This window comes from Ixodes scapularis, unplaced genomic scaffold (assembly GCF_016920785.2).
Source record: "Ixodes scapularis isolate PalLabHiFi unplaced genomic scaffold, ASM1692078v2 PGA_scaffold2__306_contigs__length_199485367, whole genome shotgun sequence".
Taxonomy (NCBI): domain Eukaryota; kingdom Metazoa; phylum Arthropoda; class Arachnida; order Ixodida; family Ixodidae; genus Ixodes; species Ixodes scapularis.
In genome coordinates this window covers 51,869,439-51,894,904 of record NW_024609857.1, presented here as the reverse complement: position 1 = coordinate 51,894,904, position 25,466 = coordinate 51,869,439, and the positions used below count along the sequence as shown (strand labels likewise).

Genomic DNA, 25,466 nt, shown 5'->3' with positions numbered 1-25,466 from the left:
GACAGTAGTGCAATTTTTTTTTTTACCGAGATGATTACGGAATACAGGTTGCAGGATGTCGCGACGTACCAAAAAACCAACGATTGTTTATGGTACACACATTATCAGTCCTCGAGTCATGCCTGTCTTGATAGAGCTTACGTGACAATTGAACTTTTAACCGGATACGAAGACTATAATAATGTGCTGCCGGTATTATTCTCTGATCATGCACTTGTTTCTTTTATTGTTGGTGGTTTCAAAGAAAAAAACCAGTTTCGTTGGGACCGGTGGAAAATGAATAATAACCGTCTTAAGGAGACCGCGTAGGGGCGAGCGCCTGTGAAAAGTGGGAATGGTTTAAGCGCGAAGTTAAATTTAGTGCAATAGAACGATCTAGAACGCTTGCTTACTGGAAAAAGACCGAAGAAAAGTTGCTCCTTGATGACCTTCACCGACTATGCAGACTCGAAAATGAAAACCCAGGCATGCTTCCAGAACAGATTAAGACAGTAAAAAGTAAAATTGCGGACTTAGAGGTGGAAAAGTATAAAGGAGCCATCGTGCGGGCCCGAGCCGCTAAATACATTCTAGGGGAGCAGCCCACCAAACGGGCATTAAGTGCCGAAGCTAAGCATGTAAAGGAAAAAAACATAGCTGAAATAGAATACGAAGGCTTACCAAGTAGTCAACCGGAGATTATCCCCTTCAGACACGATTTTAAAATATATAGAGGAAAAATCGTTTCTGTACTTTTTTCACATCAGAAAGCCTCAATAATGAAAATGAATGGATATAAAAATATTTTTTGAAGTCAGGTGTTGTTGTAGGTCGTGTACACATTTGTGTACATTGTGTATCACTGGGTACAAAAATATCCAACAGGTAGTTGATACAAAAATCAAAGCAGTTTTTATTTCTAACTAATTTTTCAAGGCTTTCGCGTCAGATTTGCTTTGCACAAGCACCAGGAAACGGAAGAGAATGTTTACTTGTTGTGGAAAGCGAAGAAGCAATCGTTGTTCGCCGAGAGGCAGAGGTACACGTTGCATTTCCTGCACCGAATGCGCGTCCTCGATGTGCAGCCTTCGAACTTGCAGCGCTGAGCAAAGGTTTGCGCAACATGGGCTTGCCAGTGGTTGAGGCCATCGTAGCGAACCGCCCTGACAGGTCGTGGTTCTGCGTTGTGCACTTTCTTTGGTGGTTCGCCTGCCTGCTGGAGGCTTGGACGGCCACGCTTCTTAGCAACGGCCTTGTTGCACGTGATTAGCGACAGCGCAACCTCATTCTGGAAGCCCAGGAGGTCAAGGACGCTCTTTCGTGGCGTGCGGTTTTCCTGAGCATCCCTGAGATACTCAAGCCAGCTGTTTACGATACCGAATGAAACAAAGTGAGACATAACTCGCACTGTCCATTTCTTCGTCCGTTGTCTGAGCGGATACAGTGAAAGCAAGTAATCCATTTTGTCTACACCGCCCATGAAGGCGTTGTATTCCTTGATGATCGCTGGGCAAGCGATGTCTACATGCTGCTTAGTGGCTTCGCTCCACCTTCTTACCGTGGACAAGTTCTCGACGCCAACGTAAGTCGAAGCAATGTTGACGTTCCCGTTGTCTTGCCACCTCACAAGTGTGACGTCACCTTCTCTCGTGACCTTGTAATCCAAGCTTCCTCTGCCTTCACGCCTCAACTCCTTCTCGGGTTTCAGGACACAGCCCTGCAGTCTGTTGGCGCGGATGGTCCCAACCGCCCAAATCCCAACTTCCTTCAACTCTCGGAGAAGAGGCACCGACGTGAAGTAGTTATCGAAATAACACTTAAAATTACCGAACTTTGGCATGTGCTCAACTAACCTCATTTCAATAGAGCCACCCAGGCCAAGGTGCTTGTGTTCCTCAGAAGTGCCAGTGCCCTTTCCCTGATACAACTCAAAGTCGTACGCCATGCCTTCCGAGCTGCAACGGATAAACACCTTAACTCCTTCTGGGTTGGGTTTGTTTCTTACAAACTGTTTGGCAGCCACTCTGCCCGTAAAGGGCACCATTTGCTCATCGATGCTGTTTCTTTCACACGGTGGCAGTGTCAAACACCGCTCTCTGATGGCATCAAGCAGTGGCCTCACCTTCCAGAACTTGTCAGTCGGAGAGCGCGGTGACGACGACTCTGTGATGTGCAGGGCTGAGCGCAGCTTAAAAAATCGGTTTACGCTCATTGCCTCTGAGACAACAGGAATTTGGGTCGCCGTTTGCCAGTACATTCTGATGCGTGGAAACTTCAGCGTTCCCATTATCATTAGCATCCCAAGAAATGTTTTGATCTCTTCTGGAGTGGTTGCAAGAATGGCTCCGGTTGTCTCTAGTACATAGATGTTGGTACACCGCGCCATTTCCTCGAACAATGGCTCAGGAAAATACCTGGAAAAGTATTCTACAGGTTCAGCCACTTCTTCTAGTGGACGCTGGTTGCACTCAAACGAAACGTCAGGTGGCGCAAAGTCCTTCGCCATCCAAACAGTTCGAGTTTTTTGCTTGGTTCTCGTATCGCCTTCGTCTTCCTCGTCGTTTTCAGGAAGTGAGGGCGCTTGTACTGCTGCCGATGGGCCTGGCTCTCCGCCAGGGGTGTCCGCCTGATTGACAAATTAAGTTATTTTAAATCTCACCACATTGATTCAAAACAGAGTACAGAGAAAGGGCACTACTCACGGGTTGTGGTGGAGGTAGCTCGGCGTCTTCATCATCTGTCAGGCCGATATCAGACGTGTTCCCATCTGCTATTTTCATCAGTAGCCTTTGTGCCGAATCATTGTCCATCCTTGTCCGATTTCTCGCATGATTGCTGAGCTCTAGACGTAAAAAAAAAAAAGAAATATTTTATTTTCCCTAGCCAGTATCGAGCTTTCGTGCAAATTCTACTGACGAAAAAGAAAATGCGGCATTTGTGCTCATTGCGGCACGTTGTACACAAACGTGTACGCGCTAGTTGAACCTTGAAATTCAGAATCAATTTACTTGCCCCGATGTTTATTTGTTATCATAAGTTACTCTGTAGCTCTTTAGAAACGTCTTCGCATATTCTACACCTAGTGCAAAGACATGGAACAAGAGAAAAAGCTTTTTTTTTTAGGCTACTCACCGGCGCTCCCGTAAAACGTGGAGGCGTCCATCTTGCAGTCGGCGTTTCTCGGTGTGTTTTGAATAGTTTCCGTGAGATGGCGCCACTTACCCGTGGCCAAAGGTGTACACAATCGTGTACGGTGTGTCCCGAGAGGAGCAGAGTGGTATTAAGGAGCAAATAAAAGTAGAAAATTTGCGTACACAATTGTGTACGTCATGTCCGAAGGGGTTATAGAAAAAGCATTTATAGTAATCTTTTCCAGCGACAGGAGCACGGCAGCGATGCGCAATTTGGAAAATACCTAGTAGTAATGCCCCGTCTCGAAGAAGAGATAACAGAAAAATTAGAAGAACCGATAAGCGTCGCAGAGATCGAGAAGACGATTGAAGAACTGGCAACAAAGAAAGCTCCGGGTCCTGACGGATTAACTGCGGCATTTTACAAAAAATTTAAACACGATATTGCTGCGCGTCTGCACGACGTAATAACCGAGTCGAATGAGGCAGAAAAGTTACCACCTTTTTTTCTAAATACCCATACTGTCCTTATTCCTAAAGTAGATGATGCATACAAATTAAGAAATGTTAAGAACTACAGACCCATTACTTTAGGCAACGTCGACTATAAAATATGAATGAAAGTTCTCGCCCGACGACTACAAAATGTTATTTGCGACATAGTAAGGGATCACCAGACCTGTAGTATCCGAAGTGGATCTATTTTAACGAACGTGCACATTGCGAGAAGTGTATTAGAGTTGTGCGATGTACAACTTGATCAGGTTGCCATCCTCCAGATTGATCTATAGAAAGCGTTTGACCGAGTGCAACATACCGTCCTATATAAGGTTTTAGATCATGTACGAGTAGGAAAAGTCATAAGAAAATTTGTACAAATGGCATATACGGGGTGTACAACACAGATTATTATTAATGGGAAAGCAACATCGAGAATTTCTGTGGATTCGTCAGTTAAGCAGGGTTGCCCGCTATCACCTTTGATGTTTAGTATTTATTTTGAGCCCTTTTGTCGAACTGTAATAAATAATACGAATATTAATGGTTTTTCGTTACAAAATATAGAGATCAAACTCCAGTCCTATGCCGATGATGTCGCTATTTTTTGTAAAGATAAGGATAGCATCACAGCAGCAGTCCGTGAGGTGAAGGCCTACTGCGAGCTTACGGGTTCAGCTGTCAATTGGCAAAAGTGCAGCGGCTTATGGCATGGAACATGGGCCACAAAGCCCGACGTTTTTGAGAACATAAATTTTACGTCGACACCTCCAAAGTACTTAGGCGTCCCTCTACAACATTATAAGAGACCGAACATATACTGGTCATCAGTAGTGCAGAAAACGCGCGAGGCAGCTGGCAAATGGAAAGGATGGGATATGTCCATTTTTACGCGAGCTACCGTTTGTAATAATTTTCTAGTCGCTAAATTTTGGTACGTGCTTCAAGTGCTGGCGTGTGCTAGAGTGAATATTCAAAAATTACATCGTGTTTTTGCCGCTTTCATCTGGAGATCAGGATGGGAAAGAATGCGTCGCGACAATCTGTTTCGTCGCGTCAGTAAGGGAGGGCTGTCGTTATCTCACGTGTTCGTTAGGCAGACTGTATCCCGTTTTATGTTTCTTAGAGAACAAACCAACCCTTTTCTTAGGACGGTAATTCAAATGACACTTGCAGATGAAATCCCTTTCTTTGTTGTTTCTTCATGTAGACCCGAGCAGAGGAAACTCAGCAGTTTTCTTCGTGGTCAAAGCGTGTCGTTTTTTGTCTGTGCGTTTTTTCTCTTCAATACTTGTCGACGGTGACACGCAAGCGCTTAACTCGTGACCTTATTGAAAGTGTTTTTCCCGAACCGTTGTATCGTTCCATGTTTCATGCAGGCCCAGAGCGTAATGTGTTATCTAGAGTTAAAAAGATGACTTGTGTCCCTTCTATTAAAACTTTTTGTTGTTTTCAGTTACGCACCAATACACTCCCTGTCAAAACTTGGATTGAGGGAAAAAAAAAAAATTACGTACCGTGGGGCGTTGATTTTTTTTTTTTGTGCAAAAAACCTGAAACTATCGAACATGTTTTTCTCGACTGCTGGGACGCTTTCCTTTTCTGGGACGTCCTCCAGCGAACTATTAAAAAAAGACTTGCCTTTAACCTCATACGGCATTAGGTTTCTTCCTGTGGAGAAACAAGTTGAAATCCCTGTCGATCTAGTCATGCTCCTGGGCCTGCATGCCATATGGAGAAGTAGAATGGCAGTGAGGCATGCCGACGTCGATGCCCGACCCGTACGCATGTATTTCATAAAATCTATCTGCAGACTAAAATCTGTATACGCCACCTTGGTTTGTGCGCCCGATTGGGTGTCAATTCTAGACGTACTTGAGACCCTGAAAGAATTTTAAATTTTACGACCGCGCATAAGTGATCTTCATGAAGTGAATTTAACAGTGTGGTCCTTTTGTATTGTACATGTCCAAACCGGCAAAAACAACAACAAAAAAACAAAAACAAACAACTGCTGTGGTCGAGAAGTTAGAGCGCCGGTACTTGTCGCGGCGTGAAAGTTCCAGGCTCAAATCGCGCTAGGTGCTCCTTTTTGTGTGTGTGTAATTTACGCGTGTCTCACTTTTTAACTGTGATCCTTTTTACGAATCATCCACTTGCGCTACTGCGCCTTACACGGATTTTACTGTTAGTCCGTCGTGTTCAATCGAAACACCGGGAAGAAAAAACAAAGAAGGATCAAGGCAAGTTAACGCGCTAATACAATCGTTTCATACTTTTCATTAAAAGGAAACCAAGGTAAGAGCACCGGTATGGCTTTCACACAAACGGAGCCGAAACAAGCATCCTTTCCCCAGCAACTATAATTTTATGTGTTTTTAAATATACAACGCTCTTGCTACGACTTTTTTCAATAACAGAAGACGCCTATTTAGTACTAATAAAAACTGCAGTTGTGACAATTAAGAAAAGAAATCCACAAAATAAGCAAAAAGGAAAAAAGACTAGCAGCTGTGAATGCATTGATTGAACGAAATCCTACAGGCAAGGCAGCAAGTCAAACGTCTGAGAAAGTAGTAAAACCGAAATCAAAGAGATCATACTTTTACTTGCATGGAATGTGATAAAAGGTATATTTTTACATTTTACATTTTGCTTTGGCAATCGTTTTGTAATATTAACACATTACTTGTTTAATTTTAGTTAGAAGAGCAGACAATCACAACCGAATGCAAAAATTAAACAGGCGTCGACATCGCAAACCATCTGTCTAACCCAAACACCTTAAGTGACTTTGGATTAAAAAAATGGAATTAATTAGAGCAGTTGGAAAACGAAAACAACAAATTCTAGAGAAATTCAGCAGCACAGTTACCTGGCGAACGAAGAGACGGGCATGGGAAGATATTGTTAACTTTCCGCGGAGTGTACGGCAGATGCAGGAGGTGTGGCGGAAGTTGGTAAAGAAAGCCAGAGACATGTATGCGCTCTTCCGAGTTCATGAACAACGAACTGGTGAGTCAGAACTACCTGCCCAATGATTCTATAGAACTCATAGGGCCTTGCCTACAGTCTCAGTGGGAGTGCAGTCAAATATAAGAAGAAGAAAAAAAAGAAAAAAAAAAGAGTTTTTGACGCGATTTGAACCCGGGACTTTCGCGCTGCGACCGGCGTGAAATTCGTACCGACGCTCTCACCTCTCGACCACAACAGAAGACGCGCTCCGTCGGCGCTGGCCGAGGTAGATAAATATACTGCCACCGGCTTTTATCTCGCGTGGTTTTTTCCTTTATTTTGGGTCATATTTGCCCTTCCTGGCCGTAACTTTACCTGCCGCTTCTACAGTATAAAGGAATTGGGCTCCAGTTGAAAGTCCCTGCAGTTAGTTTCTGCGAGCGAAATTAGGCTTTTGTGCTTGAAGCGATGCGGATTTCTCCGCCATTAGGCAGGGACGCTAGGTACTTCCTTGTCCCCATGGAGCTAGTCGCGTGTTCAAAAAAAGCCCTCTTGGCCGCGGCCGCGGCCGCGTCCGCAAGATGAGCAAACCGGCCCAGGTCATGGTCGAAAGTAGTCATATATGCAAATCAAATCTAAAGATGTGACTAGCACAACTGTGAGTTTACAAAAAGCATAGAGTATGAGGCCTCTTCTTACGCGTCTTACGTTGGCCCTCGACCTTCCCGGTATGGGCTATCTGCCACTCCTCATTCAATGGAGTTTGAGACCACTGCTCTAGAAGGTTCATGCTCAAAAATATTACTAACATAGACAAGTTTCTCAAGGTGCCTTTTCTACTGGATGGATACGGCTGAACCCTTTCAATTCGGGCAGTGGCTTGCGCCATACTAGCCAGAGCTTCTAAGTACAGCAATTAACTAATCTCCGCTTTTATTCTGATTTAATAGAGAAGGGCAAATCATTTAATATCGCCGCTAAGCAGAAAAGAATAGCAAACTATTCTGTGGGCCAGTTTCAATATTGTGCAAAGAAAGCCGAGTCCTTCTGTGGTGAGTTTTCGTTCTGTTTTCGAGGGGTTGGTAGTCGGAGGAAAGAGGAAAGGGGGGGGGGGGGGGCGGTCCTTTTTGCTCGGTTCACATGGTCTTGACGGGGATTATCTTGTCGGTTTAGCTAAGCTACAGTGGCTTAAAGGGGGTAGTGTAACGAACGAAACCGGAGAAGCGGCACAGCGTTGGAAGACGGCCGCGGGTGGCGCTGGCGCTTGCAGCACCGTCGGTCCGGCTATGGCTCCGCTTTTGCCGCTGGGCCAGCTTGGTCCCGGTAAGTCCCGGCCAGCTGCGGCCAGAAGGGTAAAAGTGGGTGAGGAGGAGTGGCACATCCCGCGCGCCGACATCCTGGGTCCCGAGTGAAGGATCGCGAAAGAGAGCAACAGAACACCAGAGAAAGAAACCAATGTTGCCAGCTGAAGGACGACAGTCGCAATGGTAATCGCGAATACTGAAAACTCTCAGCAATATACACAGTGATAATTTAACGTTGTAAACTAAATTCTGAGCTATTGTAACGCTTATAAAATGCAGCATGCTCATTACGCTGCCGAAATCTCGGAAATCTGGTGGTTGCGCGGTTTCGTATTCCCGGGGCGCGGCCACCCGCGAAGCCGGTTGTCTGGTTTAGTTTAGTTAAGTGGCCTCCAGAACACTGTAGTTTAGTGTTGACGGGAGGCCGTACATCCGCGCGCTATGCAAAAAAAAAAAAAAAAAAAAAGCTTCGAAAGGAACGCGAATATCTTTCCACCGGTGAGTTCGTAGATTGTTGAAGTTCGTGAAACTGCTGTGATGATATAATTATATTTGTGAAATCGAAGGCAGTTGGTAACCATGTGTGGGACCCCGAGGGTCTGCCTGCATGCTCCGCCGCTTGCGGCAGCCAGAATGCATGGAGAAATGGCGAACCTTTTCCTCTAGAGTTAGTATGTATGATTTCTATGGCTCCGGCCGATTCGCAGCTGTCGACTACACTGTCGTCTGCTAGTTTCACATTTTTATTCACCTAAGAACACAAACCAAGTTGTTGGAAGCTTAAAGGAAACAAATAATTGTTTTTGGGGTCTTCATATTAGTTATGAAGCGGGTTAGGGTGCCTCTCTCTGCCGGCCGATGGAGGCACCCTAAAGGGCCGCCCACACTAGCGAGAAAACGCGCGTGGCACGCCGATCGCGGCAAGTAACAAAATGTCGCCGAAGCACAGTCAGCGCCATGAGCGCGTGCAAAGACACGCCCTTTATCTTCCCGCTTAACCGATTTATCGGCGCGCCGGGCGCGTTTTCTCGCTAGTGTGGGCGGCCCTTAACGGTGCTACGGATCGAAGCGACACCTACACCGTCTTCCAAGGAGCGGCCGTTCCCGATGCATGGTGGAGGCTACGCAGTAACCACACTACCCCCTTTAAGCCACTGTAGCTAAGCGACCGGTGTCTGGGAGGAGACACTGGAGATCAGTCAGTTTCGCTCAGCTTCGCCAACTTTGCCGTGGCATGTCTTTGTCTTTCATCTTTACTCTCTGTGTGGACGGCTATAAATTGCTGTTCCCTCGCAAATAAACTCAGCGGCGTTTCAGATGTCGTGTCGTCTTGACCGTTATTTTATTTCTGCTTGTCTCGTGGTTTAAATTATGTTTTTTCCTTCCCTCGACTTATCCCACTAGCGCGATATAACCTTTGTTTCGTGATTCCCGCTTTCTCAACGTTTATTTTTCCATTGCTGTCTTTACTTTCTTATAGTAAAAGAAGGTACCTGGCGGCGGATGCAGGAAGCTTTTATAGGCTCGTGTTATCTGCTTCTTTGAAATAGCGTCCATTATAGAAAGTCCCGCTAAAGCTTTCGCTCGAGTGGAAAAGCACACAATAAAACATTTTTGTAATATAACCAGAAATTTTCGAAAAATTTCGGTCAAAACAAGGCAACGGTTTTGTTAGAATATTATACAGACACGCTTATCGGTTAGAAAACAGGGCTTATGTAATTCGTCAAAAACACAAGTTTTTTTGGTACATGAACAGTCTAAAGGCACTCGTATTATCGTTGAAAAAGAAACAGAGGCCTATTATACAGAAAAAAACGTCCTATCTTTCTTTAAAAAAAAAAAAAAAAAACGACACTATAAAACGTCCCGTTGTCTGTGGGAAAGCTGAGATTTTCTTATTTCCACATCCCAAACATTTTTGGTGAATAAACAGGGTAAGCAAATTCAGATAACTGTAAAAATACAAAACTTTTCTCATTCTAGCAAAACGGAATGTCATTAAATTAGTGACCGAAGTCATAGCTAAAAGAAATAATTTTTATAAAAGAATGTTCGCGATTATGACTCACGCTCTGTCTTTGTGGCGTAGACTCGATGCTGTTGGTCTCCTTGGTTTCTAATCGGATGTCTGGGGCTCGCTCGTGTGGCACAGCCTCCGTGTCCTTTGTTGCCGAGTCAGGGACGGTGCCATGCTCGCTCTTAGGTCTCACGGTGTCCTTGTACTTGGATCTCTTGTTTCCCTGAATAATGTTAAGTGCTTTAGCTTGTCATATGATGATATTTTATCAATTGGCAATGTAACAAACTTCCAGCCGTCGTGAAACGCACACTTAACAGGCATGAAATTCAAATCACATCACGTGAACCTCATTGAAGTCACTTTTGTTGTTCAGAAGTTGTTAGAATCCAACTATCGTGACTATGAGAATACCAATTAGTATCATGACTTAACTATTGCCGAGAAAGCTAAACCATAGCCTCCTCTATACTGACAAGGCCTGACAGATCGCCACGAGAAGCGACCGCCGAAATTGAAAAGGTAGAGCGGCAGACAACGGATGAGAGGAGAGTCAAGTGACGGGCGCCCTGGTGCGGCGAGACGCCGAACCACACTTCTCCCGAGCGATGGAGTGTCCGCTCGTGCTGGTCGCGTTCCTCGCGCTACCGCTTCGTTTCTCGTCGGGTTCGAAAACCATGTTTCGTGTCCTAGCCGCTGCAAAAGCTGTGCGCTGACGTCCATGCTTCCCGAGAATGCTCTGTGCTACCAGATCATCGCGCTCCAAATCTTCGACCAGGCACACTGTGGCTCCGTCGTCGACCTGCCAGACTTTGTGAGTATAGAGGAGGCTATGGCTAAACATATGAGGGCCCGGGCGCGCGTATCTTGGATCAGTTCTTAGCATGCGCTCGGTCTTCCTCGCTCACTCAATTTTGTGCATTCCGCAGGACAGATATTGCCGTACTTTGTTGCTGTCACACAAGAAGAAATAAAAAATATGTTTGTTGTTATTAGAATTGAAGAGTCCACACTGTTCTCTTTCCTCGCCAATATATGAATTTGGACTGCGTCATGCCTCAGTTGCAAAAGGGGGGGAGGGGGGGAGGGGGGGGGGGGTGGCGTTCTCTAGAACAGTGGTCTCAAACGCGCGGCCCGCGACTCGCCGGGACGTGGCCCGCGGGCAACCGGCTGCGAGTCCAGGTTCCCATGCCTCGAGCACTAAAATTGGCATGCGCCAAAATGATCTCATCTCGGCGATTCATTTTCACTCGAAAAATAGCTCCGCTCTCTTAACGTATTCCCATAGTTGATACTTATCTGTGTTCATTTGCCCTTTGTTTTGCATTATTTCTTGCCTCCCAGGTTTTTGTAACGCACTACAATTCCGCTACTATGCTGCAAGCGCGAGATATTTTTTGTAGGATGCATCTCGGCTGCGCGAATTCTCGATCAGATGGAGCAACTGCCATAGATAAAGCTTCGACCTCGGGATTCTCGCCTTCAATAAAATGTCACCATTAAAAGACAAGTGTGTATTCAGAGTGTTGTAATAAAAATCTCCAGGACAGCAATAACTGCCAAAATTGTTTTTAGGGTCATATTGAGCTTGATTAATTCCTGAGTAAATTGAGCAACGAGAATGACAGTGCACTTGATCGCTTGTTCAATTAAAAATGGCAGAAAGTTGGCGGGGTGGTGTCATTTTAATTGCTTTCATCAGATCAGGTCATGGTCGAAAGTAGACATATATACAAATCAAATCTAAAGATGTGACTTGTTATGATGTCATGAGGCTTTCTGATCTTAGAAGAAGAGGACATCCAGTGAGCACGCTCGCAGGAGGTGGCACGCGCTGTTGCGTTTGGAACTGACGAGCAATCGCCATAGCTGCTGCCATGATCCCGTGTGTTACATATTAAACAGTTTTCTTAAACCATCCTCCTTAGCTTAACTAGCAACATAACATGGTGTCAGAAGTGGGATGCAGCTCAACGTCCATATTTTTCATTTAACAAGCAACAGCAGTAACAATATGGTATCTGCTTTCCTACAACCGCCGGCTCCGTTCCAGCCTGGTGACGACCCAGCAAGAGCATGGGAGGAGTGGAAATCATCGTACCTTATCTTCGAGGCAGCCTGTGAATATGCATCCAAGCCTATCGCAACTCGGAAAGCTTTTCTGCTCCACTGCCTTGGACCTCAGGCAAGACGAATTACGCAAACCTTTCCTCTGCAACCAACGGGAGATGGTCAAAGCGGGCAAAGAGAGAATTCAGTAGATCAGATACTGCTCGAATTTGATAAACTGTATGCACCTTACAAAAGCGTCACACAAGCGACAGCCATTTTTAACACAATGAGCCAAAAGCCAGAGCAAACCATTGACGAATTTGTAACTGAGCTAAGACTGCAGGCTCTGAAATGCGACTACAGAGCTCAAGAAAACAGGCTCATTGGTGATCGTATCATCATTGGGATACGAGATGTGGCTTTGCGCGAACGATTGTTTCGTGAACCGAGTCTAACCCTAGACAAAATCATTTCAACCTGTAAAGCAGCTGAAATCTCAAAGAAACACGTGAATGTTATTCAGAAAACTGAAGACGAAGTTAGAGTTGATGGACTTTATCGTCAGCCATCTGGCTTCAGAGCAGCGCAACAAAGGTATCAACCATCCGAACCACAAAAAGACCAATCCAGCAACCGACAGCAAAGTTCATGTTCGAGATGTGGTACGTCCCATCAACCCCGAAACTGCCCAGCTTACGGAAAGCACTGCCTTTCCTGTGGAAAGTTTGGACATTTTTCCCGAATGTGCAACCAGACACAGCAGAAAACCTACGGATATCGACGTGTCTCTGCAGTAGAAGAAACTTCCAACTCATCCATGAACAATGACCGCAATGAAACGATCCATATGAGAGGCATAGCAATTGGGCCTCTTCCATCAACCAAAGCAACCAAGTTTGCGCAAACTGGGACAGAGCTGGAGAGGCGGTCAAAGAAAAAAAAGGGCATGCTGGCATCTCGCTCAGAAGAGGGACAAGGCATGATTTCAGAGTTGGTGTTGGCAAAGGCAGAAATGCAGCGAATGTCTTTGGAGCACGAGAGAAATATCGAAGCGAGCTTTGGCCGTGAGCAGGCCCTTCAACGCGAGTGCAAGGCAGCTTCGGCTCTCCTGGGGAAGATGCAAGCGCAGCAAGCAGAATTTTCTCGTGCCAAGTATCAGGAGTCTGAAGCATTGAAAGCCCAGTTAGTTTCTCTAAGTGGGGATTTGTCAAAGCAGCTGGAGCTTGTAGATGCCAAGGTGGAGGAAGCGAACACCCTGAAGGAGAAGTTTGAAGCATCCCAGCTTGAGCTCGAAAGGTTTTCTGCCGAGTACTGCATCTTGCAAGATGTCCTCCTTCAAGACTGTGGCGAGGACTTGCCGCTAGTTCAGAATGATTCCGAACAAAGAGAGTTCAGTGCCTTTCAGTACCTCAAGAAGCTGCTGGACATCGCAAAACGCAAAAGAGAGGCCCTGGAAAACCAGCTTGCTAAGAAAGAGGAGCAGTTCAATCTACTTCAGCAAAACTATCAGTACTTAAAGGACCGGTACCAGTGGCCGTTACAAGATCTCGGGGCATTTATCCGGAGCATCATCGAAGCATTTGTCCGGAGCATCATCGAGCACACCAACCAGTCGTCAGAAGCTGCAGTGTCTCTTGAAGCAAGTCAGCTGGAAGACTTGAACCGTATGCTGGCAGTGCTTCAGGAATGGGTCACATCCTTGACAGTTAGGAACGAGCTCCTCGCTCAAGAAAGTCAGCAGTGGAAATCATCTTGTGAAGATGCGAGTGAAAAAATTAGATGCGTGTCAAATGAAAGTCGCCTCTGGCAGCAGAGACACAAAAAGGTGGCGGAGACTTTGCGAGAGAGAGAGAATGCTGTTAGGTGTAACAATTCGTCGCAAACGGAAGCAGACGGAAGCTCCTTTACCGAGAAGGCAGAAACTGAGTGCGAGAGGTTAGACGAGAAAGTCAGCAGCCTCCTAAAACGTAACGGAAAGCTAGAAAGCGAAGCCGACGTTTTGTTGTCAGAACTTTCCTGCCTGGAGGAGCAAGCTGAGATGCTCGTCAGCGACAACAAACATTTTCAACAGCTAGCTGAGAACTTCAAACAGGCACGACATTGCCTCGAGGAGGAGTTGAAGACTCAGCGCGAGCAGCACGTCAAGGTCACAAAGGAGATGGAGAACGATCACTGTACTGCGCTGGACGAAGCGGCCAAGTGTGAGGCAGCACTGTCAGCGCTGAAGACAGACCACTCCCAGCTGTTGGACAAGTATAACCACATTGTATACAGACACAGGAACCTGCAGGAAGAGTTTCACGCGGCAGCCCAAGAGAAACGCAGTTTGGAGGGCAGGTTCGCTCAGCTCACAGAAGAGTGGGCAACAGCCAGACGAGCTCTCGCAGTCTTCGAGGAGCAGCAGGGCGCAGTGAGACAAAAGACCATGCAGGAGCTGCAAGAGCTCTGGCAAGCAAACCAGCAGCTGCAAAAGCGCTTTCGCCTCTTCAAGGACAAGCATCTCAAGGCTTTTTCAGCCTTGAGATGCTTGTCCTTGAAGAGGCGCCAAACCAAAAAGTGGAAGCCTCGATGGAACATGTCACCGAGGGCACTGGGGGTACAGCGAGAACTTTGGAGGCACCAGCAAGCCGAGTCCAGATAGAGGAACTCTCCCGGCGGTATGAGTCCCTTTTGGAGCAGTCTCGTGCCGAGGAGAACAAGTGGAACCAGGACAAGCAGCAGCAGAAACACATCGAGGACTTACAGGCGCAACCGGTACCACACCAAAGCACATGGAACAGCAGAAACGAATACAGCTGCTGAAAACTATTTCCCTACAGTCTCAAACGAAGCTGCTGAAGACTATGTCCATACAGCTTGAAATGACGAATCACTTGAACACATTTCCACGTCTACAAGGTCAACAGGATAACCAAAAAACAACAAGAAGTCGACGCGTCGTGGTGAAGCCGCTACGATACAGAGACTGACAAGTGCCGCAATCGCATTGCGTTATTAAAAAAAAAAAAAAAAAGAAGAAGGGGGGCATGTTATGATGTCATGAGGCTTTCTGATCTTAGAAGAAGAGGACATCCAGTGAGCACGCTCGCAGGAGGTGGCACGCGCTGTTGCGTTTGGAACTGACGAGCAATCGCCATAGCTGCTGCCATGATCCCGTGTGTTACAAATTAAACAGTTTTCTTAAACCATCCTCCTGAGCTTAACTAGCAACATAACATGACTGACACAACTGTGAGTTTACAAAAAGCATAGAGTATAAGGCCTCTTCTTCCCGTGCCTTACGTTGGCCCTCGACCAGCGGCGTAGACTTTCCATTTTCTGGGGGGAGGGGGGGCAGGCTGAGAAGTTGTTTAGGGGGTGCTTTTCCGCGCAATTTTTTTACACCGGCAATTATCAGTAGTTTTTTCTAGGGGGTAAATTTTACAGCGTATGTATATCGCCATGTGTCCGTCGCTGTGTGCGTAATTTTGTTTACATGCCGCTACTAGAAGCTCGTTACATGGCACCTAAACAGCATCTCGGTAAGGATCATGTCCCGGGGGGGGGGGGGGGGGAGGGCTCTGCCCCCCCCCCCCCGGATTTAATTGGGAGGCGCACGAGCCCCGATGCCCCCCGTAGTCTACGCCTATGCCCTCGACGTTCCCGGTGTGGGCTATCTGCCGCCCCCCCCCCCCCCCCCCCATTCAAATGAGTTTGAGACTACTGTTCTAGAAGGTTCATTATCAAAAATACCACTAACATAAACAAGTTTCTTAAGGCGCCTTTCCTACTGGATGGATGGATGGATGGATACGGCTGAACCCTTTCAATTCGGGGCGGCGGCTTGCGCCATCCCAGCCAGAGCTTCTAAGTACAGCAATTAAATAATCTCCAATTTTAATCTGATTTAATGGAGAAGGGCACATAATTTAATATCGCTGCTAAGCACAAGTCTTCATCTACCATCCTCCAGAACCGACTGTTAAAATTCGTGTGACGGTGGTGCCCCTTCGCCACCCGGTGCGCGCACTTTTCACCCTACGAATTTAGAGGAAAAGAATCACAAACATTATTCTGTGGGCCAGACGGGCCGGTGTGTAGACGACCGCCTCTTGGAAAACCAGTGAAGAATGTTTCTTCATCATCTGAACTAGCCAAACATTGCTGAATGAAATCCGTGCTCATCATTATGGGAAGAGACTTCAATATTGTGCAAAGAAAGCAGAGTCCTTCTGTTGTGAGTTTTCGCTTTGTTTTCGAGGGGTGGGTAGTCGGAGGAAAGAGGAAAGGGGAGAGGGGGGGGGAGAGGGGGGCGCCGTCTTTTGCTTGGTTCACATGGTCGTGGCGGGGACTACCTTGTCGGTTAGCTGAGGGTGCCTTCATGTGCGCTTCATGAAGGCTCCCTAGGTTAGCTAAGCGACCGGTGTCTGGAAGGAGACAGTGGAGATCAGTCAGTTTGGCTCAGCTTCGCCAACTTTGCTGTGGCATGTCTTTTTGTCTTTCATCTTCACTGTCTGTGTGGACGGCTATAAATTGCTGTTCCCTCGCAAATAAACTCAGCGGCGTTTCAGATGTCGTATCGTCTTGTCCGTATTTTATTTCTACTTGTCTCCTGGTTTAATTTTTTTTTCTTTCCTCGACTTATCCCACTAGCGCGATTTAACCTGTGTTTCGTGATCTCCGCTTTCTCAACGTTTATTTTTCCATTGCTGTCTTTAATTTTTTTATAGTAAAAGAAGGTACCTGGCGGCGGATGCAGGAAGCTTTTATAGGCTCGTGTTATCTGCTTCTTTGAAATAGGGTCCATTATAGAAAGTCCCGCTAAAGCTTGGGCTCGAGTGGAAAAGCACGCAATAAAACACTTTTGTAATATAACGAGAAATTTTCGAAAAAAATTTGGTCAAAACGAGGCAACGGTTTTGTTAGATTAAAATACAGACACGCTTATCGGTTAGAAAACAGGGCTTATGTAATTTGCCAAAAACACAAGTTTTTTTGGTACATGAACAGTCTTAAGGCACTTGTATTATTGGTGAAAAAGAAACAGAGGCCTATTATACAGAAAAAAACGTCCTATTTTTCTTAAAAAAAAACACTATAAAACTTCCCGTTATCTGTAAGAAAACAGAGATTCTCTTATTTCCACATCCCAAACATTTCTGGTGAATAAACAGGGTAAGCAAGTTCAGATAACTGTAAAAATACAAAACTTTCCTCATTCTAGCAAAACGGAATGCCATTAAATTAGTGACCGAAGTCATAGCTAAAAGAAATAATTTGTATAAAAGAATGTTTGATCGCGATTATGACTCACGCTCTGTCTTTGTGGCGTAGACTCGATGTTGTTGGTCTCCTTGGTCTTTAATCGGATGTCTGGGGCTCGCTCGTGTGGCACAGCCTCCGTGTCCTTTGTTGCCGAGTCAGGGACGGTGCTATGCTCGCTCTTAGGTCTCTGGGTGTCTTTGTACTTGGATCTCTTCTTCCCCTGAATAATGTTAAGTGCTTTAGCTTGTCATATGACGATATTTTATCAATTGGCAATGTAATAAACCTCCAGCCGTCGTGAAACGCACACTTAACAAGCATGAAATTCAAATCACATCACGCGCACGTCATTACGAAGTCACGTTTGTTGTTTGGAAGTTGTAAGGACCCAACTATCGTGACTATGAGAATACCAATTAGTAACATGACTTAACTATTGCCGAAAAGGCTAAACCATAGCCTCCTCTACACTGACAAAGCCTGGCAGATCGCCACGAGAATCGGCCGCCGAATTTGAAAAGGTAGAGCGGCAGACAACGGATGAGAGGAGAGTCACGTGACGGGCGCCCTGCTGCGGCGAGACGCCGAAACTCACTTCTCCCGATCGATGGAGTGTCCGCTTGTTCTCGTCGCGTCCCTCGCACTACCGCTTCTTTTCTCGTCGGGTTCAAAAACCATGTTTCGTGTCCTCGCCGCTGCAAAAGCTGTGCGCTGACGTTCAGGCTCCCCGAGAAATGCTCTAAGCTACCAGATCCTCGCGCTCCAAATCTGCGACAGGGCACACTATGGCTCCGTCGTCGTCCTGCCAGACTGTGAGTATAGAGGAGGCTATGGCTAAACATACGAAGGCGCGGGCGCGCGTATCTCGGATCAGTTCTTGGCATGCGCGCGGTCTTCCTCGCTCACTCAATTCTGTGCATTCCGCAGGACAGATATTGCCGTACTTTTTTGCTGTCACACAAGAAGAGGTAAAAAAATATGTTTGTTGTTATTAGAGTTGAAGAGTCCACACTGTTCTCTTTCCTCGCCAATATATATATGAATTTGGACTGCGTCATGCCTCATTTGCAGGAAGGAGGGGGGGGGGGTGCGTTCTCTAGAACAGTGGTCTCAAACGCGCGGCCCGCGACTCGCCGGGACGTGACCCGCCGGCAACCGGCTACGAGTCCAGGTTCCCATGCCTCGAGCACTAAAATTGGCATGCGCCAAAGTGATCTCATCTCGGCGATTCATTTTCACTCGAAAAATAGCTCCGCTCTCTTAACGTATTCACATAGTTGATACTAATCTGTTTTCATTTGCCCTTTGTTTCGCTTTATTTGTTGCCTCCCAGGTTTTTGTAACGTACTACAATTCCGCCACTATGATGCAAGCGCGAGATATTTTTTGTAGGATGCATCTCGGCTGCGCGAATTCTCGATCAGATGGAGCAACTGCCATAGATAAAGCTTCGACCTCGGGATTCTAGCCTTCAGCAAAATGTCACGATTAAAAGAGAAGTGTGTATTCGGAGTGTTGTAATAAAAATCTCCAGGAAAGCAATAACTGCCAAAAAATGTTTTTTGAGAGTCATATTGAGCTTGATTAATTCCTGAGTAAATTGAGAAACGGGAACGGCAGTGTACTTGCTTTCTTGTTTAATTAAAAATGGCAGAAAGTTAGCGGGGCGGCGTCCATTTTAACTCCTTTCATCAGATCATATCACGGTTGAAAGTAGTCATATATACGAATCAAATCTAAAGGGCAAAACTGTGAGTTTACAAAAGGCATAGGGTGTAAATGAGGCCTCTTCTTCCCGTGTCTTACGATGGCCCTCGACCTTCCTGGTGTGGTCTATCTGCCCCCCCCCCCCCCCTTCCACAATTCAAATGAGTTTGAGACCACTGCTTTCGAAGGTTCACGCTCAAAAAATAAGATAAACAAGTTTCTCAAGGTGCATTTTCTACTGGATGGATGGATGGATACGGCTGAACCCTTTCAATTCGGGCGGCGGCTTGCGCCATCCTAGGCAGAGCTTCTAAGCATAGCAATTAACCCATCTCCGATTTTATTTTGATTTAATGGAGAAGGGCAAATTATTTAATATCGCCGCTAAGCACAAGTCCTCATCTACCATCCTCCAGAACCGAATGTTAAAATCCGTGTAACGGTGGTGCCCCTTCGCAACCCGGTGCGCGCACTTTTCACCCTACGAATTTAGAGGAAAAGAATCACAAACTTTATTCTGTGGGCCAGACGGGTCGGTGTGTAGACGACCACCTCTTGGAAAACTGGTGAAGAATTTTTCTTCATCATCTGAACTAGCCAAACATTACTGAATGAAATGCGAGCTCGTCATTATGGGTAGAGACTTCAATATTGTGCAAAGGAAGCAGAGTCCTTCTGTTGTGAGTTTTCGCTTTGCTTTCGAGGGGTGGGTAGTCGGAAGAAAGAGGAAAGGGTGGGGGGGGGGGGGGAGAGGGGGGCGCGGTCATTTGCTTGGTTCACATGGTCTTGGCGGGGACTACCTTGTCGGTTAGCTGAGGGTGCCTTCATGTGCGCTTCATGAAGGCTCCCTAGGTTAGCTAAGCGACCGGTGTCTGGAAGGAGACAGTGCAGATCAGTCAGTTTGGCTCAGCCTCGCCAACTTTGCCGTGGCATATGTCTTTTTGTCCTTCATCTTTACTGTCTGTGTGAACGGCTATAAATTGCTGTTCCCTCGCAAATAAACTCAGCGGCGTTTCAGATGTTGTGTCGTCTTCTCCGTTATTTTATTTCTACTTGTCTCCTGGTTTAAATTATGTTTTTTTTCTTCCCTCGACTTGTGCCACTAGTCCGATTTAACCTGTGTTTGGTGATCTCGGCTTTCTCAACGTTTATTTTTTTATTGCTATCTTTACTTTTTTTATAGTAGAAGACGGCACCTAGCGGTCGATACAGAAAGTTTTGAAGGCTCGTGTTATCTGCTTCTTTGAAATAGCGTCCATTACAGAAACTCCAGCTAAGCCTTGCGCTCGTGTGGAAAAGAACACAATAAAACATTTTTGTAATATAACGAAAAACCTCCGAAAAATTTCGATCAAAGCGAGGCAACGGTTTTGTTAGATTAAAATACAGACACGCTTATTGGTTAGAAAACAGGGCTTATGTTATTCGTCAAAAACACAAGTTTTTTTTTTTTGTAAATGAACAGTTTAAAGACAGTTGTATTATCGGTAAAAAAACAGTTCTATTATACACAAAAAAAAACGTTGTATTTTCCTTTAAAAAAATCACTATAAAACGTCCCATTCTCTGTAAGAAAACAGAGACTCTCTTATTTCCACGTCCCATACAGTTTTGGTGAATAGACAGGTTAAGAAAATTTAGATTACTGTAAAAATAGAGAACTTTCCTCACTCCAGCGAAACGGAATATCATAATTAGTGAACGAATGGTCATAGCTAAAAGAAATATTTTTTATAAAGGAATGTCGGTTCGCGATTGCGACTGAGTGTCGATTAAAAATTTTAACCCGATTAATCGTATCCCTTTAATCAATTAATTAATCGATTAATCGGTTTTGTTCATTCTCGTACACAGTAATTTAAAAAAAGTAAAAATTATATTATTGGCTTATGCTGAATATGTGATAAACGGAAAAAAATGTACAGTTTCGGATTTTAAATCAACTTTAAGTGTAGTTATAAAAAGTCAGAAGACACCCACACACAAATCATTACTTCAGCCGCAGAAGCAAAGAGGTTCGTTGATATTCTCTTGCGAATGCGAACTCCCTTGATGGTTTTTGGTTTTTCCTTTGAGGGGTACCACATAGAAACACAGGGGGTTTGTAGATCCGTAGAAGGACGTGTTTTATTGACGAATACGCCAACAAGTTTTGCCCGTCGTAATACAAAGAAAATACTAAAAAGGTTGGCGCTGTCGTATCAGACAGATTCACCTGGAATGGCGCAAGATGCCGTGTTGGGCAGATTCGTGGGAAGGGGGAAGCCGCAGAAAGTAAGAGGCTCGGATGACCAAAGCCTCCCCCAGGGAGAGTCTCCGGCTGATACGCGCGGTGGAAGTTTCTAAAACCATCCAACATGACGCGTAGCAACTGGATACTGCCAAAGTGGGATTTCGCATAACGCGAGTAATGTTTGAAAGCAAGACTTTCAAGCAGACGACAGGAACACCCTCCCCTGGTCGCGTCATTACTGGCGAGATGCCGGATCTCCCCTCACTTCTCTCTCCGCGCTACGTGAACGACAGGAAAACCGGACTTCCTTGGCCTCGTGCCAAGAGCGTAGAGAAGGGTTTCTCCACAGCGGGCGCGACGACCGCCCACGAGCTCGAAATCTCTCCGAAGTGTCGCCCGTAAAACTATCGCTTTAAAACTAATAATATTAAACCTGCATCTTTTAGGGGTGGAGACTCCCTGTACACGTTAAAGGAGGGCAAAGTGTGTGCAGTTCTTAAACAAATAAAATGGCATAGGTGGTAAAAACTGAGGGACAATGACAATAGCAACAACAACAGAAATGACAGGGTTGACAGCGGGCGCCAAGAGGCGCCTTTTACGAAGACGCTCTGCGTGCATACCTTCTCATCGGGAGTCCTGCCAGCGGTGTTGTTGGCCCTGTTTGCTGCTTGCGAAGACGACGGCCTGTCGTCGACTCTGCGAGACCCCGAAGCCTGGCGGCGCCGTTGAAGCACCCCTGGCCGACTGCGCGCAGAACTGATCGAGAGGTCCGAAACAGCGAGCTGCCTCCTTAAGAGCTTTTGGGTTCTGTAGGCTCTTGCGTCTCCCTGGGCGGGGAAAAGTTCCGCACCGTACGACTGGCCCATGGAAACGCTTCTTCTTCTGTTGGCCACAGGATATGATAGCCACCCGTGGCCACGCGCGCGGCACCCGATTTGCGTGCGAGCATAGTGCGAGACTGTGCAGTTAGCTGCTTCTTCTTCTTCTCTTCTGTTGGCCACAGGATATGATAGCCACCCGTGGCCACGCGAGTGGCGCTCGATTTGCGTGCGAGCTTAGTGCGAGACTGTGCAGTTAGCTGCAGTGCAGCCGCTTCTACACTTCGGCTTACCTTAGCGATGCGTCTCACCGGCGTGCGATCGTGTATCACTGCTGCGTGATGCACGTTAAAGTGGCCATGAAACGAATTTTGGGCTGGGATAAATGATTTTAAATTAGGACTTTACTAATCGCATATCGTTTAGTTGGCCAAAATAAGAAAATAGAAAGTCAGCAGTCAGCTTTTTGGTACGAACATTTGAAAATATAGCGGACTGTTTTGTACCTTCTTTCCTTTGAAAGCTTTTCACTATGATGCATCCGCGGTTCCCAAAGCGCGTCAGCGGTGCCAACCTGACGTTAACCGAGCCCAGCTCACGCATTGGAGACAAGAACTGCGTCACTCGGTCGTATGCGCTCGTCAACAATAAATCCGTCGACAAATATTCGGATTCGCGTTCATGGCCAATGAGTGCCCTGACGGGACTTACCGTCACTGGGGAATGACAAGCTCTATGGTGTGCATAAAAAGCACGATGGAAGCTAGGAGTCATCGCACCGGTGCCGAAGAATGTCACGACGGCGTGATTTCACAATTCGCATTTGAGTTGAGGATTAGAGCTAAGGAGGAAGAAGAAGGAAACGCTCGTCACACAATAGGCAAATTTCGCTACACAAACCTGAGTTTTAGGAACGCACGATAGTGCTCATTCTTTTCAGGGTTACTTATGATAACATAATGAAGGTTGTACGGCCCTTGAATTTTTCTTTTAGAAAGGTGGGAATTTTTAACGAAATCCAGATATATAACCGTTTTGACTGTTTTTAGCGCGTTTTGAGGCATTTTTGAAAATACAATTTAGAAGACAAACGTGACAAAATGCTTGGCCGTACGTACTAGGGGTGCCTCTAGTCTTACTTTTAAGACCATGACGAGAAAGCAAAATATTGTTGTAGTTGCGTATTTGTGTAAATAAAATCACCCTGTTAATTTGATTTCCAACTTGTTAAACAAGATGGCGACACTAGTACTAAATGCCTCAAACCGGAGATTTTCTTGCTGTTGCTGTTGTTTTTCTCTCGAACTTGAATTCGACCGCGATGTCTCGTTGCTCGTGGATCGGGAGCAAGTGTAACGAAAGCTTGCGCTGTAAAGCTCACTGATCGTGGATTCAACCCACCGCCTCTGTCCGTTTAAATCTGGATGAGCATCGTACAGGCGTGCTGTCATGTATCACTATTACGTGATGCACGTTAAAGACGCCAGACAAGCAGCGGTATACTGCACTGTCTTTCATCTCCCATGAAGATTTCCAGATGCCCTCAGAGCTGACTAACTTCCCGCTGTACAAACATAGACACAACAGAATTACAATTGATGGTTCCGTTGGTCGGCACTTTTTGAACGTTGCAAAAAAGAATAACAAACGTGCCCATTAGTGACCGATTTGAGGTTCCGCAACTTTGTCGCGAAGCTGCCACACACCTGCGATTAACTTATACCACTCCTTCGTGATACCTCATTGTACATTATCAGTGCCTCACATTATATCGCACTGTATTATTATTATCACCCCTTATACGAGCATCTCCGCCATTCACTGTACAGGCTACGTGCATCTCTGTTGCGCCCCTACTTACGAGCACCAGATAAATACTTACCTACTTACAAACGAATATTTTGGTTTTATTTGTTACATCAGTGAGGGCAGTCGTGTTCCTTGACGACACGGGGAAAATATTGGCGCCTGCAAGTGCTGGCAAAATCAGACTCTGAGGAACACTAAGAATTAATGTCATGCACAATAGGTTGTTTACATGTCCATGCACACAGTTGCGTTTTAATGCGTTTGACTGCGCTACTTCAAGAAACGGAAGCGAGTTAACTGTACATCTATGCTTCGTATGAAGCGTGGAATCCAATTCAAAGAGTCTCTTAGCACGTGACATACGAAGCACGAATGTCCTGGTTTTTCGCAGCCGCAACGCAGTCAAACACACCCAAACGCTCTCAAACGCAACTGCTTATTGGCCTTTAAAAGAGCGTTACCGCTGCCTACCGCGGCCGCGGTGTACTGTTCCTGGTACAGGTTGTACCAATATGTTCCATTCCATCTTAGAATTCCCCCCGGTGAGGGAATCACCCCCTTCATTCCCTCACCTTTTCCTCCTGGGAGGCGGCCGTATCCGGCACAGAGCTCAGTGACCAGCAGCGACTGGTTGAGCGAGCCCGCCGAATGTAAGCGGCCAACGGAGATCTGCACTAAGGGCACCGACCAGGGACCGCAAGTTATTTCCACTTTTCAAATATTAAAGTTTACGATGATTATGATGATGGGGCAGGCTTTCGAAATAATGGTTTCGGGCTCTCGGTTGTACTGCCGCTGTGGGCAGTGGCGGGATCGCTATGCTGATGCACAAGTCCAGCGAGAGCGACTAATAAAAACAACCAACACCGACACGCGTCAAGCAAATGAATCACACACCCGAATGTATCTTTGGCAGGCTTACAATCGCTCGTGCTTACTCCAAAAGTACCGAGAGACAGCAAGCGTGTTAAAGATACCTTTGTGTGCCTGCTTCATTTGTGTTCGTGTGTATGTTTAGACAGCCTGAAGTTAGTCTGCCTCAACCGGCGACTTGTCTCTGCGCTGCAGATTAACAATGTAGCCAGTGCAGTACAACCGCTAGCATGGGGTCTTTAACGTGCTCCACGAAGTAGTAATACACGACCGCACGCCGGTACGGTGATCATCCAGATCGAAACGGGCAGGGGCGGAGATTGAGTCTGTCCTTTGCTTAAGGCTTATTGGTGTTGGTTATTTCTAATTGTCGCTCTATGAAACTAGGGCATAATAAACAACAACCATTTGTGTCTTTTTTCCCTCTTCCACTGAAAGTTTGGGCTCCTCCTTACCTGATCATGCCATCTTATTTGGTAGCAGAAGTGGACGTCCTGAGGAAATATTTCTTCGGCGTACGGGAGTGCAAAACATAAAATACGAGTTACATGTAATGCTCAAGCTACGAAGAGTGCTCCTGGCAAGCTCAATAGACCTTTTCGAAAGTTTGACCTCTGTTACAAACTGTGGAATCCTTGCACAATTATGGATACAAGCGTCAGCTCTTTGCGTTCGATTGCATGTCAGCTGGAACAGTACTCGTGCAGCGGTAGCTCAAGTCAAAGGTACAAACAAGCTTGCGCTCAGCATTTCTGAATATCACCCAAAGTTTCAGATTCTCACATTCTGCAATGTTGGCTGTTCCGCCATTGTGCAGTGAATCAGACGACGTCCACCTAA

General features: G+C 46.1%; 2 protein-coding genes across 2 annotated transcripts; one reads left to right on the top strand and one right to left on the bottom strand.

The window, feature by feature from the left end:
• Positions 1–823: 823 nt before the first annotated feature.
• On the bottom strand, positions 824–3,302 carry LOC115319062 (piggyBac transposable element-derived protein 3). The gene is made up of 3 exons (XM_029978829.3): positions 3,112–3,302; positions 2,682–2,821; positions 824–2,605 (listed from the first exon to the last, which is right to left on the bottom strand). Exons 1-3 carry the CDS (start codon positions 3,140–3,142, stop codon positions 968–970), a joined length of 1,809 nt encoding a protein of 602 aa, XP_029834689.2. The 5' UTR covers positions 3,143–3,302; the 3' UTR covers positions 824–967.
• Positions 3,303–12,918: 9,616 nt separating this feature from the next.
• On the top strand, positions 12,919–14,580 carry LOC120844875 (putative uncharacterized protein MYH16). Its single transcript, XM_040216871.1, has one exon. It carries the CDS (start codon positions 12,919–12,921, stop codon positions 14,578–14,580), a length of 1,662 nt encoding a protein of 553 aa, XP_040072805.1.
• Positions 14,581–25,466: the final 10,886 nt, after the last annotated feature.

Excerpts from the sequence above, each read along its gene's own strand:
- LOC115319062 (XM_029978829.3), bottom strand. The coding sequence starts at position 3,142 with ATGGACGCCTCCACGTTTTACGGGAGCGCCG. Across the intron at positions 2,822-3,111 it reads CACGTTTTACGGGAGCGCCG|AGCTCAGCAATCATGCGAGA; the intron begins GTGAGTAGCCTA and ends TTTTACGTCTAG. Across the intron at positions 2,606-2,681 it reads AGCTACCTCCACCACAACCC|GCGGACACCCCTGGCGGAGA; the intron begins GTGAGTAGTGCC and ends TTTGTCAATCAG.
- LOC120844875 (XM_040216871.1), top strand. The coding sequence starts at position 12,919 with ATGATTTCAGAGTTGGTGTTGGCAAAGGCAGAAATGCAGCGAATGTCT.